Raw genomic sequence first — 20,161 nt, forward strand, 5'->3', positions numbered from 1 at the left:
TGCAGTCACATCACGCGTGTGTTGGGGACGATCAAAATCGTATCAGGGAACCGACGGCTTGAATAATCGAAACAACTAGGAGGCGAAACGGGGTAAGGCGGAGCCTCTTAAAACGAGCGGAAGTCGAAGGGTTCTCTCGCGACGTTTTTGGTGGTACCTACCGCTTCTGTATAATCACGTAAAGCCTTTTTGTCACGCAAAACTCGTGTTAGCCAATCCCAAAGTGAGCAACGACCTCGCACGGCGTACCTGCAAAGCTTTCATTAGCCCTCTTTATATATTCGACAGTTTTGACGAAGAGCCCTAATACCTACATTTCGCAACCGCGAAAGCGCTCCATTCTATATTTCTTTCTTATGCGTCTACAGGTATGATGAAAATCATAAATCTCTTCTATTTTATCCATATTTCAACCTCGGAATATAAACTTTGGAAATCGTAAAGTCCTGAAATCACTCTCACGTCTTTTATGGAATCAAAGAACTCACTGATTATGTTTCATTTCGGCAACTTCAAAGATTAGACTAAACCTATAATTGGATGAAAAATGTATCGAAGTAATGAATTCGAAACATATGTTTTTTTATTTTTTATTTTGATTTTAAGTAGGACCGAAGCTGAGAAAATTGAGCTTATTTTTATCGAACTTTTGCAATTCGGGAGCGGAAAAAAGTCATTCAAACACCAAATCTTGACTGTAAACACTTTTTTTTTTTTATTCACAACATCAGAGAATACACATTATTGTAGTGATTTTTCACGCAGAACAATTCGTAGAGTTCGTCTGATTCTAACGAAAAATAAGTCATTTTATTTCACAAACGAATCGCTGACAAATCGTCTCTGAGAGATTTTATCTTGAGCTAACAATATCTAAAATCTATAATATTTTTAACATATAAATATGTCAAACTTACACACGATTCAGTGAAAATTCGTTATTGTTATGAAACATTTCAACTTATCCGAACGATTTGTAGATATGTACATAAATATCGTTTACAAATAAAATTACCTACCGATCATCAGAATCGGTGAGGCAATATGGATTGTTCGTAAAAAAAAAAAAAAAAAAAAACAATAGAAGGTAGAAAGATGTGATTTCTCTGATGTTGATAGTTTGATACAGTAACAATTCCGTGTTTCAACACTATATCCTGTGTAATGATGGTTACTTTTTTTCGTATATATGTGTGCGCAGATTAGCTTTTTAATGCTCTTGAAACTTTTGTAACTCAAGTACCATAATTATTTTTCATAGTAGAAATCCCAAGGATCTAAACAGTGATATGTATTATAGAGATCAGGAATAATCCAGTCCGTCGCATTGCGTCCGCGTCGGGATTCGTCGAGATATTGTCGGCTCTTGACGCCTGCGTAACGAGATTTTCTCTCCTAAAGCCTCTTATAGGCTCTTAGAGACCCCTGCACCTCGTGCAGTCAACTACAAGTGGCCTCACTTTTACAGCACAGTTTCACAGAGGGTGATGAATTTGAAACTATACACACTGAGAAAGATTTGATTCGTCACAGTAACCAAAAAAATTCAGTAAAACAGGTATCGTTTCAATAACTGTTTAAATATTGTCGGAATTACAAAAAGACGAGGTACGCGCAACCATTTTGCGCTATCGTCGATCCTTTTTTGGTTATTGCTACGGAAAGTCAGTTTGTGAAACAACTGAATTGAACAACTTTGACGAAACAATGAAGAATTAATTATGAATCGGTGCATATTAGACTAAATCTACATGGGAAAGTTTTCGAATGAGCGAAACGTGTAGAATCTGTGAAAGTATACAGATATTGTATCCAAGATCCATATCTTCGTTCCAGTGTCAATAATGAGCCTAGCTCTTTTTTTTGCGGTATCGATACTCTGTTTAATTCGTAGTCAATACCATCTTGAATCGAATTGCCTGGCTATTTTCTCCTAATACCAGCATGACGTTTTTAATGCCTGTATAAGTCTACAATGACATTTACTTTGTTTGCGTTTGTTAAGAAAAATCACAAATCTCAAAGTTTGTAGTTAAAAATGTGCTACCAAGTTGAAAACTCGGTTTCTAAGTGAAAAGCGAAAAAGCATGTGCAGCAGGCTGTTGATCCGAACGCGCAGGAATGGAACGCGTGAAAATACCCAACTCTGGTTCTCCTTCACAAACCGAACGTCGAACCTAATCCGCTTATACGGATTCATTGTTGACAGGCCTGCCGAGTGCACCGATCGAAAACCGGGTTCCCTTCACCTCGCATTGTTGAACCGATTGTCGGGGTGCTTCACGCCTCAAAACTGCCAACTGACTTCGCCGGTGTTAATCCCGAGACCGGAAATGATCGGCAACCGTTTAGATCTCATTTCGGATTAGCGATTGTCCCTGCAAGTTTCGCTACAGTAGCTAGACCTCGTTTTGTACCATGTGCAGGCCTCCTTTCCTCACTCCCTGTGTCGGCAACAGATGTCAAAATTTTTGACGAAATTATTTCACGCCTTGTCTGCCGGTGGCTATTCGTGTGCTTTGCCGAATCGTTGAAACATTATTTATTTATTTTTTTTTTTCTTTAAAACATTTTGTTGCTCTTTTTTACGAAAATATGCTTTCCACTTTTTCATACTTTTTGAACACTTCGACTCCGTCAAAAGTTAGGAAGAGAGAAATGAATGTTTAAAAAACCACCGGCAGTATTGTTTGTACCGATTAATAAATAAATCGGTATTAGAGAGATTTCTATTCTTGCTCGTTAGTGATACGTTGTAATTTACACATTTTAATGAAAATCAACAAATCCTTCTCATAAACTTTATTCATTTGATGGACAACCTGTGAATACTTTGTACACGATCCTTTCTCGCTTCGTGTAACCTTTCTTAAAAATTTCCAGTCTTCTAAGACAGAAATGAAACAACCGTCCACGGTTCGAATGATCATTACTAAATGGTATTCGTATACTTTTTGTTAAACTTTAAACATGTACACCTTCTTTTACGCGGTGCGCAATAATTATAATATTGCTCGTGTCCGAGTAACAGAGACATTGAAACCTATCGGGAACAAGCTATCGCTCTTCGCATAACCTGAATACATGTTAAAGTCCGGCATGTATGTATCTAATGTTAGTGAGTATATGAAATTAGCACACCATTACTCGTACAAACACACGACAGTCAGACTAACGAGGTCTCGCCGAAGTGCGATAAATTTCCATTAATTCGAGCAAGGTTTATGTCACTTTTTTGTTTCATCTTTCAGAACTCGATTCGCATATACATCCGTAATCTAATGTCCGAACTGATCGATTATGGCGGAAAATTATCAAACACTTGATCTTACTGTTTCAATCATGAAATTACGCGAATTGTCACGAACGTGTGAAGTAATGTGTAAAATAAAAAATAGAAATGCGTAGACTTTGTCGGCAAAAAAATATTTATAATCGTAATAATATTCACGTGCCACGATTATTGTCATAAATGTACGTTGCGGAAAAAGTCGAATAAATTGACGGGAAAATTGGTAAAGAGTTGTATAACAATCGGCGATATTGTAACGTTGAGTATTAGTTGGCAATTATATTTAGCAAGAGTGTTGCGTGTTATCAATGAAACAGGTATTTAACAGGTACCTAGGTGATCGGTCAGGCTAGGATAACGGCAATACTTATGCGATGATGTTTGAAACCATACCACACAATATGAGGTCGAAGATACCGGCTCGCGGTGTAGGTATAAGGCTCCCATACACACACACGCGTACGAAATATGTGTTACATTGAAAATAATAAAAATATTATTCAACAAGTCGTCTTCCTGCGTCGTTGTAATTTCGCGTTTTCTCTAATCAGTTGACGCATTGCCATCGTTGTAAGCTAATGGCTTGTAATTACACACCGAAACGTTAAATACGGACGTACAATGACACAGGCACGCCAAAGCTCACCTCACACCGAATTTCCGCTGTCGCGTAGTCGCCCATACCTATCATAAATACTTATGTATGCCAGTGCTGGTCTGATATATCATTCCCACGTTATGCATTACGCGTACATAACGGCTAAATGATGATACGCGTTATATTAGATACGAAAAAAAATTATACCCGTGCATATATAGTTGGACTACTCGTGTTGCACCTTCAATTATGGAACAGCGATGCAATGTTGTCCTTTTATCGTCAAACCGTATTATTATATCTACATGTGATTAATACACTTCCAATTCGTGATGGTGGAGATTCGAATCATTGTTTTTCAATAAACGGAACCCGGCTTCAATGCTTCGAGAAACGGATCTCACTAGCCGACGGCTCCTGATTCCGAGCAGCTGGAACGCACGAAAGTTTGATGCTTGGAGATAAAACCCGATTATGTATGTGTATGGGGGGACTTGCAGGACTGGGGCGTTATTAGAGAACTAATGGTTATGAATTGGGTCAACCTGAACGCCACCACTTTATTATTATCTTTCTTACAGGTCGTTCGATTCATTCGTCTATTATCGCGTGCGGATTCGGGGATCTGGAGGGTGCAAACGGTGAATGGATGACAGTCGCCGATTCCATGGATTCCGACTACTCTATCCCCTACACTGTTTTGTATAAGGGTATCAATTTTAGCTTGAGTGTTGAACGAGGCTTGATTTTTTTCAAACTCGTTTCAGATCGTCACGATCATCAACCGTTATACTTGTTCTTGGTAACAAGGAAGGGCGAGAAGTACATCATTCCTCAGAAATGTGCTTCGTTTTATGTTCATGGGGCCTAACTCTTGGAGTAAGAAGCACGATCTGCCTGCTGAACAGAGCTTCGCATCGTGTTCCCAAGTTTCTCTGGTGAGAAGATTGAAATTTAGAATCACTAAGTTTGGAAACAAGAAAAATTTGCAGATTGACCATTTACCAAAAGGATCTTGAACACGTGAGTTAGTTGCAACGCAATATGCGTCGTGAAAGGCATCTAAAAACCGGAAAATTGTATCTCGAAGACGTGCGTGGAAGAATTAACCATACAATATCGTCCTTGGTGTCTGTATTATAAATGCTCGCTGGGGTTATCGGGACAGTGTGTAATATATCAGTCGCCGGTATAATTTTTTAGGCGATAATTGTTGCCTCCGCTGAATGCCATGGGCGGCGTGAGTTTGCACGCAATTACACACCTCGAGTGGCTGTGAGGTAAACGAGGGGACGCCCTTGACTCAGGCCGAAATCGCGATGGATCCGAGATCGGAGGTGAGGATAGGCGAAGTGGGTACAAGGCGCACAACGGGCATGTGGCACACGTTATGATACAGAAGGTTTCAGAAAGTTTCACTCCGGATGAATTTCTACTCGAGTAGCAAGACGCTGCAGTGATTATTCATCGTTGAAAAGATTTTATCGCTGTGTCATCACGGGCACATTAACGACCAAGAAAACTTCACTACAACTCACAAGTTACCGCTGTCGTAAGGTAATTGCTCCAGCCGCTTTTCCGCGCAAACTCTTTGCAGTCTTCCCACAGTGTCGTCGGTGTCATAGAGTGTTAAGCGAACTCTCGGAAGTTAAACCGTCCGATTCTCTCCGCACCTAAAACTACTCAGATGTTTCACCGTACCTAAACTTTTGTTCGTTTTAGGATTCTCTGGGTTTTGTTCTCGCATCTCCGTTGGACTCCATTCAAAACCATTTGGTCATAACGTTAGATAATGGTTTCTTGGATTACCGACTCAATACCTACTGGGTGATGTTTGATGCTTATCATGACTGATGAAGTTAGGTTGGGTGACCTACTACGCTGTAGTTGTAGTTGGCCGGTTCAAATTCTAAATAATAGTTCTCCACACGTCGCTTGACAAATTCGTTCCGATCGCGCGTTTTTTTGGTTTTCAAAACTCACGGAATGTGGTACGCCAGACTCCTAGACTAACTTGAGTCTCGGAAGTTCCGTTCGGGTTTTCTTCACCGACGATCATGGCTTGTAATTGAATCACCATCATCGTTTTGCGTCGGATCTTCAAACCGAACTACGAACTGAATTTCCTTGTCCTCTCACTCTTGACCAAAGGACCCAGAGACGATGTTCAATTCCACGAATATGATCAAAGTAACTTAAAGTGGAACCGCTCTTATCACCTCCGATCTGGCATGGTCCACGCTAAACTGATGATCAATACCCAACTGTTAAGTTCGCGGATCAACGTATACCGAGGTGGGAATTTCTCTTTATGGATGATAACCCACTGTCGTATAACCCGAAGTGTAGGTCTTACCGTTCGAGGAGACGGATGCGGCGTCGTGATGACTTTCGTCGCTGTCCTCGTCGAGGGTGCTGTTATTGAGGGAAGATCTGGACTGATGCCTGACGCTGAGATCTCGGGGTGTCGACGGCGGGCTTCCGGGAGGTCCCTGACCCTGGATCAGACTTGAGGGACTCGAGGGGCTCGAAGCGCCGGCGAGGATGTCGGTGATCATGAACCTGGACCTCTGCGGCATCGTCGTCGAAGCATCGCCCATCCTGTCGATGTGACTCCTCTCCGTAATCAGGCCGTTCCTGTCCTGGGCAGGTAAGCCGCTTCTTTCGATTCCGTTTCCGACGAGCCGCTCGACGAGCCCGTTCCTGTCCTGGTGGAGACCGTCCTGCTGAAGCCTCCTGCTGGCGTCCAGTCCTGCGGATATCCCGGTAAGGTTCAACCCGTGGCTGCCTGCACCGACGCTGATGCCACCCAGGGTCGGCACGTGGTGATTGTGGTGGTGATGGACCGTCATAACGGCACGCGATTCACCCGGTGATGATCTCGGCACGCCCGAAGTCGCAGCCTCCCTACTCGCCAGCCCTGCAGGACTCCCTCGATACCTGGGCGAAATAATCTTGCCGATCGTTCGTCGCCCCGGAAGCTCGCCAATCGATCCTCCTTCGGCGATCCGGACTCAACCTCTCAACTATCCTACGGCTGGGGTGATCGCCGGTCGTTTCCTGACGGACGCCAACTTTGAAGATTGTTGGAACTACGATAGTTTAAACGGCACACGAGCTCCTGCGCTCTTGGTGCTGGTAACCGGCTGAGGTGCAATTAAGGTGCCCGGTACAGTGTTCGCTAGTAGCTTCTCCGCTAATTGCTAATTGGCCACTTAACATAATTACCGAGGTATACCGCCGCTGCCGCGCCGCTCACCGCCATTTCCGCTTTCATTTTTTCATAATTAATTTTTATATAAGCGCGCCTATTCACCGAGCCGGTGCAAGCGCACAATACAACCTCCGTCCGTTCAACGAGTTTTACCACTGTGTTGGTCTGTCTTTACGTGCCTCTTTCTGTACAAGGGTGAATTTCTCACTTTTCTATTATGCATGCGCGGCACTTAACCGCGTACGTACCGACGTACGCACGTCACTGCATATAATACACACACCGTTCCGAGTTCTTCCTTATTCTCCTTCCTCATTCGCGTCCTTTGATCACCAACTATGTATCTAATCACTTTATAATTGATCTTAATGTCTCGACGCGAGGATCGGTCCTCGTCATGCAACGATGCATCTACGATATCCCTCTCTACCCAACAACAATCCCATCAAATCCAACACCATGCGTCACTTTTCCTCCCTGACAACCGTTCAAATTGAGTTTAAGTGAAATTGAAAAAACGAATCAACCAAGCAACGATCAGATGAAAAAAAAAACAACAATCACTTATGATCAGCGGAGTCCTACGTTCCTTGCTGCACTTTTCCCTTTCGTTGAAATCACCGTAACGTTACGTTCCTTTTTAGACCGTAATATTTTTCCAACAAATCACTTGCCGTGCTCGTTTGTTCACATCGTCGTCTTTGCGAGCACGGTGAAAAACTTGATCATCTACACTGAATCGAGGGGAGGACGGAGGGTTGGGGGGGAGGGGGATTCGTAAATAACAACGATAACAAAAAAGCTCAAAAACCGCGCGAATTTTCACTCACCGATGGATCCTTCGGTAAGAAACGTTTGTGCGTTGTCAGGTCGGCCAAGCTCTTGGCGATGGCATGCAACGACGTATGCTTTGAGCTCCCTCGTCTGAGCTAAACTGAACCAGGGGCATCAGGTTCCGACCTGAGTCGGCCATACCGCCTCCTCGGTCCCGCCTCTCGGGATCCCCACCAGAAATTGGAACGGACCAATCCTTGAACCCGACGCTAATGACCCAGCCAATCAGGAAACGGCCCGACGCCGTTCGCCCCGTATAAAACCAGCCCCCGCCCAAGTAATTCGCAACGTGTTTCAGGAGTAATTCGATATAAAATTGTAGTTAATATCTTTCATTATACATAGTTGGCTACAACGACGTCTACCCGAAACCCTTGTGGTGGGGGGTGGATAGATGCTAAGGGGGAGTAGAAAACGGGGCTTGCCAAGAGGAAGGGAGCTTTCTATATACCCGCCACTTCGCTCCGGACAAAGACGGAAAATCTTGCCATTAGCTTGTTTCTGTATTTGTCCCGCGTGCACAATGTATACATATTCGTATATACGTGTTGCGTTACTGAGATGTATATACATATATGTACATTGTACCGACGTTCAGGGAGAGAATAAGAGAGATTTGATAGGTTGATTGTAAGTAAAATTTCGCTCATCCTTTCCAAAGAAACTATTTTTCTCACCTTTTTCCGATAATGCTCGGTAATGCTTTTTTTCGAATAATGTGTCACATGTATTTTAGGCACTTAAATGACTTGAGATCTTTCCACTTAGCGCAATAGCGATGTCATTTTTAGCTTGAATGTGAGAGGAAAATGCGACGACAACAAGTTCTGTTAAGTGGCTCACGATCAGTGAAATATCACGAGCTAATCGATTTTTATTTATTTATTTATTTTCTTTTGTTTGAGATAAAGCTACTCACATTTACAGAACCATCTTTTCCTGAACATTGATGGAAATCGAACGAGTAATCATTCCCACTCTCAACTTTGCATTAAATAAGTGTTTCCATATTTCTATGCACATCTGGACTTGACAAAGTTTTTTTGGTATCACATTTTTGTGTCATATGCTTATTAATCAGAAATCAGATATTCAATGGTGTTCTCTAAGCATGATGGTATCCATTTGTAATTCATGATTAATTACTCGAGTTAAATGTATGCTCCGATTACTTTTAAACTCATTCATTGCCGACAACTTGAAAATTCGATGTCCGCGCACAGTTGAACATCCCGTAAACTCTAGGTATCACAAAATATTCGGAACAGACTTTGTAAGTGACAGTTTTAGCATTATTTTCTTACATATTTGCGAAATCATCCCATTACAGCGTACAAGTATAAAACATCGTTCAAATTTGATTTTCCGTTTTATTTTTCGCAATACAACTTTTGACACTTCTTTCTGCTTAGTTCATGCGACGTCTGCAATGTCAGCTTGACGAAAACCGGAGCATACTCATAAAAATTTCACACGTACTCATGTTTAATTTTCACACACCCCTAGTGCCTAACCTAATGTCGAACAGTGAGAAGCGACGAAGCATGTCTAAGACACCATCTGTTCGTTGTAATTTTATAAACCCTATGACTGTACACTGGATTATATAGTCCTCGATGCGTATATACCAACACACATGCATATAATTTAAATGTAATAAGAAAACGGTAATCCTAGAAGATATCTCAGGTGATAATAATTCTACTTTATATAGTACAGGATATAAATGTCACTAATAAAATGATTCGGCGAATGCGAAAATACGACAAATATCGTCCTCAACATATTTAACACAAGCTCGCAAACATATGTCATTGACAATATCATCACGGTTATAATCATCGACAAAACTACCATATTTTGCGTGAGTCAAAGTTTATTTCAATATGGTTTTCAGACCAATCCCCTAAGTACGCAGGTCTGCTCTTGTTAGACGAATAAACTGATCACCGAGAATCAAATTAAGTGCGTAAGGGGTCCGGAATGCACGTGCAGAATGCAGGAATAGGGGAATTACGGAAATTGGGCATCAGGATGTAGCCGGTTGCAGTGTAGGCGTCGCTTAATTTCGACAAATTTAACGAACTGGAGTGGAACTGTACGCCAATATACTCTGTATATCTGTGGAAAACCTTTCATTCTGTGCCTGGTCATCTTTGTGTAGAACCAACCATATGTTAGTGCACAATCAGTTCGTCCATAGAGAAAAGTTGAATGAAGCTGAAGCTCGTAATTTCAGGTGGCTATTGAAAACGAAGATTTTTATCATTCGAAATGTGGTGATCATGACGATCGTACGTACACTTGGGGACAATGAATCTGAGACGGCTAATTTTTTCCACTAGACAGTTATGTTGGCAACGCAGAAAAACCTGCAGCGCCACAGTCGGCTGAGTGCGAAACTAACTCGATCTCAATAAACGTAACATAACCCATGACCGTCGAATCTAACCTAAGAATACCGCGGACATAATGACTTGTTGGATTGACACGTATTCTAAGGTTAGATTCGACGATCATGGGTTATGTTACGTTTATTGAGATCGAGTTAGTTTCGCGCTCGGCCGACTGTGGCGCTGTAGGTTTCTCTGTGCTGCCAACACAACTCTCTAGTGCAAAAAATCAGCCGTCTCAGATTCATTGTCCCCAAGCATACATTGTAAAATTGCTGTACAGAGATAGAAGAAAGAAGACTTTAATTCGATATACACCGTAACAAAAACGTTGGAATAACAAGTAAAATGCGTTACTGCGATAAAAAAACAATTTCAATTTGTGCCAATTGGGAGAAATTTCGAAGTGCTTCCGTGATCGTTTCACTATCAGAAGTGTCAAAAGCAGTTTCTTCTCTTCCCGCAACAGCGATCCCGCGAACACGTGTAGTAACAAATTACACGTGACACTGAATCAACTCATACTCAGTGTAGATACAGGACAGGAGGATAAGTGGAGCCGATAGCCGGTTAAGCCTGGGTATGGGAACTTGCAGGCGAGGGTGCATAGAAAGACACCGTAATACAGGAACGTGCAGCATGCAGCTTACCTCTAGTTACGTGTACGTATCGGGCGCCGAGCATGCATATTCATAGTCACACGGTCATACGTTACAACGAGAAGTGTGTGGTGGCCATAGTAATATATATATATATGTATACACGTACGTATATATATATAAATGACGGGTAGAAGCCGCGGGCCGTATAGTGATCTTAGATTAAGGTAAACGCCGGTTAAGTTAACGGCTAAAACCTCGCAGTTGCGGAGCGGCTTCGGGCATGCGCATTACTGTGGAGCAAGCCCGCGCTCGCCGCGTTGTGCTTAGCCACTCAGAAACCCGATCTTGATCTTCGATTGTTATGCTAAGTGCTCATTAAGATTGTAATGCGTTTTCACCAGCGTTCCCGGCACCCCGCAACACTCATTCCACCGGGTGACCAACCCTGCCAAAGTCAACCCTCCTATTTCCACGGTCACGGGGAATGAGGTATGCCTTGCACGAAACTTGGTGGGCGTTTGGTACTCGGGGAAAATTTACCAAACATCATAAACGTTGCGTTTCAGTGACGAACATGTAACACTGGTCTTGCAACGAAATCCTTCTTAAAAATAAATATTACAGATATCAAGGCTTTAATGTGCCGAATCTATATCTGCTTTCCATTTTTTTTTTTTTTTTCATTCGTCGTTCGAAATTCAGAATTTACCGTGTTTTGGTTTCGCAATTACGCTACATTAATCTACTTACGTAGTAAACTCAGGGCATATTGCACATAGAAAGACGTGACACCCCCAAGCTCCAATCGATGATATGAAAAGAAAGAAAACTACAAAATAACTAGAATTATACTAGTAGATGGATTTTCTGACGATTTTAATGCTTCAACTTTTTTTTTTTTATTAATATTTAATGTTTGATTGAAATTTATAAGAAAAAATAGCGATTTATTTAAAAAAAAACATTACACGAAAAGTATAAGTACTTATTTTTTATTACTATATTTCGATTCAAGAGCATCATATCTATTATAATTATACATTATAATAAGAGGGAGAGAAGAAAAGTTTTTTTTTTTTTTTCATGAAGACCAGTGTAAGTGAACGAAACAAATTGTCGATAATGTCATATAATGCCGAGTAAACGATGCTTTACAATTTATCGTGGCAAATCGACGTGGTCAATTCATCAATGACGCATCGTATTTTCGTCGAGTCCATTTCGTACAGTGACTTGAGTTGTTACTGTCAACAAAATTATCCTCTAATTTCTTACTTTTTACACTATCTTTACACCAATCACTAACTCAAACTACAATCACGACCAGTCCTGAAACGCCAACTAGCGGATTTTGAGCTCGTTCACAAAGTGACCTAACTAACATCACTTTTTGCAACGAGCATCAGTATTCCTGTAGCACCCAATAGCGACACTTCGGTGATACGTATCATGTCGATGGAAATTCGTTAACACGTCACTGGTTATTGGGTGCAATTATTGCAACTCACGTACCCGATAGTTGTCAATATCAAAAGACTTCTAATATATGTCCTTATAATCACTGATACGTTCAATGTAATTAAGGACAATGGTCTTTTAGCAGTATATGGTAGAAGAACATTGGGGCAGGTAGATGGTTACGACCTCGAAGCGTACATTTATTGTGACACATATGTGTGTATGTAATTGTAAAATCACTTTCCCATGAGATCTTTACTCCGATAAAACATAATAATAACTTATGAACAATATATTCTCGCAGTTGTTACTCAACGCTAGAACGTAATTACAAATTGAATAATTATTACGTTAACTCAGGAAAGTGTGATGTACGAAGTGTAATTTTTTTCAACTTCAGACTTCATTCATCGCACTTGCATACTGATCGCTGATCAAATGTAGAAACTTACACGTGCTGACAACTGTTACGACTTTTAGGTTTTTGTGCAGTTAGTTCGTGTAACGAACATGAACAAATATCCTCCAAAGGTGACAATTTCATCTTGACGTAATTTCGATCTTAAAAATTTTTCCAGCAGTTCAAGATTCGAGCAGCCTCACTAATCCAGACGTCCAATCGTCATGCGTGCTTCGCAGGTGATCTCCCTGGATCTATAATGCATCTATATGTGTCGGTATTCAAGTCACTCAAAAGCCAGTCGGTGAGTATCGATTCAAATTGGTGGTAATGGAGGGTTTTCGACGTAACTCGATCGGTAAAGTGGGTGCATGGCTAGGTGCGTGTAGAATGGACGTGTATAGTGACTCAACTTCACACTCTGCAATTTTCTTACCGTGAAAACACCCTCGATTACTCAAGTATGTAAGCCGCGTTTCTTTAGAGGTTTACCAAATATGCAATTGATAAATGGTGACGTACCGATACTGCAGATCTCACTGCAATTCGTGCAAATTATTTCAACTAATTGGTGACTGAATAAACCGTTTAATAATCCTGCAGTCATACTTTGTCCAATATCGAACATTATAACGAAAATCATTCTCAGAGGTATCTAATTCGTCGATAATGGACGGATTTACATGAAAGATGAATGATTCTATTAATGGCTGGGACTCAAGCACAGTATATAGATATGGATCAGCGTAGTAGATATAAGTATATAGATTTAGATAACATGCATCACAATATCGCTCTGGGGTATTATACTGGCGCGTTTTTCGATAACGACCAGGCAATCAAGATAGTATTTGCATTTGTGGGAAGTGATTTCCTGCGCAGGTGTTGCTTTTAACGCCAACCACACATATTATTCCATACATTGAATCCCCGTGTCTCTCTGTCGCACCTCACACTCACACAGAAATGCATACAATTTACCGGTGCACCAAAAAGATACCCATCTGTGCACCTATGTGCTTAGTTTTAGCCGTACGCTGCAGCTTTCTGCAGTGGCTGTTATTGTGATATACAGCTTTTAAAACGCTTTTTGTGGTAAAATCATTGGACATATCCACGTGCTCTACAGAATTTTTTTCAGAGCTTATCGAGACATTGTAAACTCTTGGACATAACTTTCCTCTATCTCTAAGAGTTTAATCAGCGTTCTAATAATTGTCTGCACCCGTTCCAACTCAGCTTACAAATATCGTTTTGTATCCAAAATTATAGATCTGGATGTAACGAAGTATAGCTTAATACCCGGCCAGACGTTGCAGCTATTCATAGAAAAAAAAATAATCAAAATCGGTTCAGTAGTTCTGGAGTTATAAGGACATACAATCAGCGGCACCGCTGAGTTTTATACCGGGAGAATCTCTTGAAACTTGAAAATCAACCGCGCATGCGCGAGTTTTATCGGCTGTTCATTGCAGGCTGGCCATCTCGAGTTTCAGCTGTCGGACTGTTTCTGGCCGCAATGTAGTTGATACGAATTTTCGAGGCTAGAATCTCAAATAATCGAGGCAGAGACTCGGAAAGGTTTGGGAAGCATTCGTTATTGGGTCGGAAAGTCGATTCTTCAAAGAACGGTCGGAATTTAACGCTTATGCTCTTTGAAAATTCAAACGTAGAGATTTTGCGTAGGTTGGCTCGCCTGCATCGCGGACAAGAATATCGTCGCGGGAAGATTTCGCCGACCAATGAGATTGAATTATTTGGCGCATGCGCGGTTGATTTTCAAGTTTCAAGAGATTGTCCCGGTATATTTGACGAGAAGAAAAACAGATGCTGGAAACACCCGTCAGGCTTATTGTTGATAAAACTGATACACGTGATTCGTTTGGTTCGTGACGTAAACCCAAACGATTTTCGCTATCATCATTGTTTGTTTATTTATTTTATATCGTTGAACAGAAAAATTCCAGACAAATTCTAGTACAATTGCAGTTGACGAATGTAATATAATCATAACGATCTAACAAGAAGATGAAGTTGTAATATTTCTGCAGATACACGAAAGTACGTAATGCGAAACATAGAACGACGCTGTTTAAACGACTAGGCACATTATTCGAGTATCGCTATTTTACTTTGTCATTGTATAACATGGACACAATTTCTCGAATAATTATACACACACGGAAACGAGAATGAGCGAGCCGGTGATTTAGGATCAGCTCGTTATTACTCATTAGGTACTTGAGTTCTTACAGAAGAACCATTAAAATAATCACTCCAGTCACGCTCTTGTGCTCTTAGATTTGAAGAATTTATATAACTCTATTATGGCGCGGTCTAACGCGTTAGTCGGGTCTCTCTCACCCGCATTCTCGATGTAGAAATCGGAGGCAGAAGTAGAAGCTTAACAAGCTAACAATACGTCCACCTCTATACCTATATCATATACATATATACAACACATATTATAACTCTGCAAGTTTCGCAGTTTCATTTCTGTTGTATTTTTATAACTTAAAATATTCCTATAATAATTACGATTATGATAATGATCACCGCGTATGGTTACGTCTTAGCACAAATTCTGATGGTGTATATATATATATTTCGTTGAAATAAAAAAAAAGAAAGAGGAAGAAAGAAAAAGAAAAACAAAAACAAATAGAAAATTCATGCTGCGATACGTGTGTAAATTGTAAATGGAATAGTAGGATAAAAGTACAACCTTCGAACTTTTTTTAAGGAAAATAATTTACTCCAACAAGACGATCGCGTGTCACGACTATACGCTTTGCAACTAAATTATACCAAAAGTTTCCGTAAATATGATGTTGGTGTTTTTTCTCCATTCCTTGTTTTTTTTTTTTTCTCTTCTTCTGTTAATTTTACAAATTATTATTCTCTCTTTCGCCACTTTCGTTTGTATCTGCAAGTCTGGCGCTTCCAATATGTGTACCTATATACACCTACGCGTGTATTCTTATTACGCGTGCGAGTATTTTCGCCGTCTGATTGTGGTAACTCATGAATTATATATGTTTATTTTAAAGGCCCCGTGCACCGTGATCACGGCCCGTGAAAAGTAGGAAAGAATTTATTCGCACCCGCGGGCTTTAACCTGATGGTGTACCTACCTGATCATATTATTATACAGTATGAGAAGCAAACAGTGGATTCATTAATACGCAGTGATATTATTAGTGTTAAAAGGAACACAGCGCACACGGGGGGAAAAAAAAAGACAAGACAAAAAAGAACGAAGCTGGGTCTCTGATGTGAGGATTAATTATAGCCATCGCCGCTCTTATTTCTTAATTACTACTAGATTACAATGAAATTTCTATTTCGCATATTTATATCCTGTGTTTGTATAGCGGGTTTCCAATTTATTGTTCCGATATAGATAAAACAGATTGCAAAGAATCAGGCATTCGTACGTTTAGAATTAATGTTATAGACGATCACAAGCAAATAACGTATTAAATGAGAAATATCTGCGTATAAGTGAAAATACTCGATTCGAATATCACGTTTATTCGAGTTTGAGAATACACCTGAATAATTACTCAAGAACAGTTTTGGGTACAACGAATTCATTGATCGGTTTTATTGATAAAATTTTGTAGGCAAATGTATTGATTCTTCTTCCTCAGTCTTCGAATCCGTAACACTAGACTTTAAATTTAAGAAAATTTCTTTGTTTTAATAAATTACAGACTGGCGAGTATTTGGCAGTTCAACTTTGAATTAATTCGTTTGGCTTCAAAAATGTGCGAAAAAAATTACATGAAAGATTTAGAAAATTCAACAAAGTCAAATGAGGGAAAGAAAAATTGTTAGCTACATTTTTTGACATTTTCGTATATTTTTTACGGATACGTCGGGCCGGAAGTGGAATTTTAGAACCATGACGCATTGAGTCATTAAACTCTGGCCGTTTTTCTGAAAGCTTGACTTTTCTCGTTCCTTCTCTTCTCTTCTTTTCATTATACTGCTCGCACGTGAAGTTGAGAATCTCCGTTATTCGCCAACCTAAAAACTCAAGAGTCGTTTAATAGGCCAAATTTATTCTCTCCAAAAGAGAAGAAAATTGTGTAAATATCTACGTTTATCCGCGTGGCACTCTCTAAATTATAATTGCAAACAAATCGAAAATATTCTTATGTCTTCAAAATTTTCAATAAGAATTTTAACGGATCAGTTATTGGGTTCAAGAATTTTTCTGTTATTTACTAAAATTGTCCAAAATGAATTCATAATATTGTCAATTTCAAATTTTGAATTAAAATTATTTGAATAAAATGTTGAAAATTTATGAATTTGAAATTAAAAATTTTGAAGTAAGACTTTCATTCGATTTCCGCTTCCTAACCATTTGATGTCAACGTCAATTTTGAATGTAGGTATCAGAAATACTCTGAGAAAAACGGCTTGTTTAAATTCGATAAAATTTGTTAAAATATAGCAAATTTTGGCATAGTTATTAAGTTGAACAAATATTCATTTTATTTTGAATCATATCTTGTTGACCCCTTTTTATTTCATACAAACGAATCAGTTTTTGTTTCAACAATACGACTCATAAACTATAATACGTATATTTATTCCAACAAATCAAATGTTCTAGAAGACTAATCCATTCAGTTGAATTTCCATAATATTTGTTCATATCAACTAAATCCCTACAAAAAATACTGCTTTCACATGGACAAATGTGGTTTCTTGAATTTTGTGAAATCAAACCAAATTTTGATTATTTGCATTATACGATTACTTTAGATTGAATCGAGGGACTTGAAAAAAGTAGTTCTTTTTTTTATCTTACAATAAACAATCTTTTCCTTGAATTATATTTCAGTCTAGCGAAAGACAACTGAAAAGAAAAAAGGTTAAAAATAGTTTAATCGCATCCATTACGCCTATTCACTTACTTAAAATCCCGAGCTAACAATAAGCCAACGAACCGTACAAATTACACACACGTATATATTCACAAAAAAATTCTTACGGATTTATTTGAAACAAAGAGATTTCATTCCAAAACGAAACTATCAGACAATTTACTTGACATGAAAGCTACAATTTTATTTATATTACGCAAGCATGTTTTACGCATTTTTTAATACGTATTTTCCGTGAACAAAGTACCCGTTTCTACGACGGTGTATTGAGTCTGCAAACGCGCATGCGCGGAGTACAGAAAATACCTTTTCTACACTGCGCGCATGCGCAGTCGCAAATAAATCTGACATTACGCGATTCTAACCTCAACTTCGAGCTTCGTGAAAGAATGCCTAACATATTCTTGTTATATAAAGAATCGTGTCCAATAAAGATGCAACGTTCCTTTCGCCTCGCATATTCTCAATATACGTGTTCGGCTCACTTGCGACTCATATCGCAAACTTACGCTCGGCCGGAAAAGACCGAGCTTTTTTACTTGTTACGTAATAACACTATTAATTCGATCGAAAATTGTTTCTAGCCAATAAATTTTTACTCGAAGCAAGCAATTTTTCTAACAAGTTCATACTGAAATAGATCTTTTTCCTGGGCGTACCGCGAGTCAAGATTTGAGGTTATAAAGAGCCAGGCAACGTCGCGTTTGAGACAATGGCTAGGTGTTGGAAACCCGAGTGAAGGAAATACCGTAGCCGTATTTCAGATACTTGCGGTTGCAGCACGGAGCTGTGTTAAGTCCTCGACAGTGTCGCAAGGTTGGCAAAGCATTGTCTGACAGCTTAGCGGTTATTTTACACCCTGTTGACTTGGTAAGCCCCCGTGTGCAGGGACTCTCGCCAAGTTTACCGCTGTTTCTATGCTAATTACCCGCCTCTTCTACAACTTAAGGCGTGACAGCCTCACCTCCGCTCTTCTGAATCTTACGTAGGTACAACACGAGAGTTGGACTCTCTTTTCTACCCCCTTAAATCTTGGCTCCCATTGCTGGTAAGTGACTTTTTCCCTTGTTTTATTACATTCGCATTTACGCAGTTCGTTAGGACTTTTACTGTGTGAAAAATAGTATATTGTGTAACAAGGAGGAAAACTCGGCCTTTTCGGGCCGAGCGTAAGTTTGCAATACGAGTCGTAGGTGAGAAGAAGATAAATATTGCAAATACGCGAGGCGAAAAGACCGTTGTCTCCTTGTTGCGAACGATTCTTTATATAACGCGAGTATGTTACGCGGTTTTTCACCAAGCACGAAAATGAGGTTAGGGTCGAGTAATGTCAGATTTGTTCGCAACCGCGCATGCGCGCAGTGCAGAACGGACGAGTTTCAACTCCTAGGACTTTAAAGCAGACTTTTCAGTACTCTGCGCATGCGCATTGACGGTTTAGTTGGATCTACTTCTAAAGTTGAAAACTGTTCACCCGGACAAATTCCATATAACTAACAATAAGTTAATAATGTTTCGACAATCTAATTATTTTCTGAGTCTCAATCTTTCAACCTGCTGAAAAACGTTTGCAAACCTTTATAATGATTCAAGGTGCTTGTATAACATAATTTTTTTTTTTTTTTCTTTGTTTTCGATAGCAAGAATCAGAACCTGTTGAAAATTGAATAAATTGTGTTGTAATTTGAGTTATTCTCTTCAAACATTAGTAAGTTTCCAACAAAAGGAAAAAAGATAAAAAAAAGTAGACACAGATTGAAAGAATATTGCTAATTTTTACTTTTGCTGAATATCAGTAAAGTTTACTTGCAGTAAGTTTGAAAAACTAAATATTCTTGAATAACAAATTTGCGAATCGACTGATTATTGAATTATACGCACGAATTCCAATCACCGATATATATTTCTTCTCCATCGTGCTGACGTCTAAAATCCTAGGAAATAATTTCAAGAAACTCTCGCACAGAAACAGGATAATATCAATGATGACAGAAGAAATGATTAAGTTGTCGTCTCGTCATTGTCGCGAATGAAATTTCGACTGGTATTATTACAGGTATGAAATTAGTATAACAAAAAGCGTGAATCAAGCGTAATTTCGGAACAATTCGTCATCGCGGTATTTATATTCTCTACATACCTATACAAATATAAAAGTTTAAAAAGAAAAGGTTTGACTTTGTCGAGGAGCGCGGAGGTTGTAATTTTAATTGCAATTTGTTTCTTTCGTCGTTCGAATTGCGTTTCGCGCGTCTCTGACAATTACGTAAACGTGTTTTGGGTCATCATATCTGTTTAATTTTTCCCCTTGCCAAATAAGCACTAACTTGTATACTTATTTTCTTGGAACGTTTCAGTTTTCGAAAGGCGATTAAACCAATTATTGTACCGTACGTATATATTTATATATATATACCCGAGTCATACGCGTGTAACGTGGAATTGGGAGAGAAATGGAAGGTGGAAATC

The 20,161-nt window shown here is 39.6% G+C and overlaps 2 protein-coding genes across 2 annotated transcripts in view; one reads left to right on the forward strand and one right to left on the reverse strand.

Moving 5' to 3' along the window:
- Positions 1 to 8,021, reverse strand: part of LOC124302304 (homeobox protein B-H1-like) — a 39,226-nt gene extending 31,205 nt beyond the window's left edge. Inside the window, exon 1 of the mRNA XM_046758311.1 lies at positions 6,247 to 8,021. Coding sequence (XP_046614267.1) covers positions 6,247 to 6,742 — 496 coding nt within the window. The 5' untranslated portion in view covers positions 6,743 to 8,021. The remainder of the gene's footprint in view (positions 1 to 6,246) is intronic.
- Positions 1 to 20,161, forward strand: part of LOC124302305 (uncharacterized) — a 150,718-nt gene that overhangs the window by 66,319 nt on the left and 64,238 nt on the right. Inside the window, exon 2 of the mRNA XM_046758312.1 lies at positions 12,970 to 13,095. Within this exon, the coding sequence (XP_046614268.1) occupies positions 12,970 to 13,095 (126 nt within the window). The remainder of the gene's footprint in view (positions 1 to 12,969; positions 13,096 to 20,161) is intronic.

This window comes from Neodiprion virginianus, chromosome 4 (genome assembly GCF_021901495.1).
Source record: "Neodiprion virginianus isolate iyNeoVirg1 chromosome 4, iyNeoVirg1.1, whole genome shotgun sequence".
Classification (NCBI taxonomy): Eukaryota; Metazoa; Arthropoda; class Insecta; order Hymenoptera; family Diprionidae; genus Neodiprion; species Neodiprion virginianus.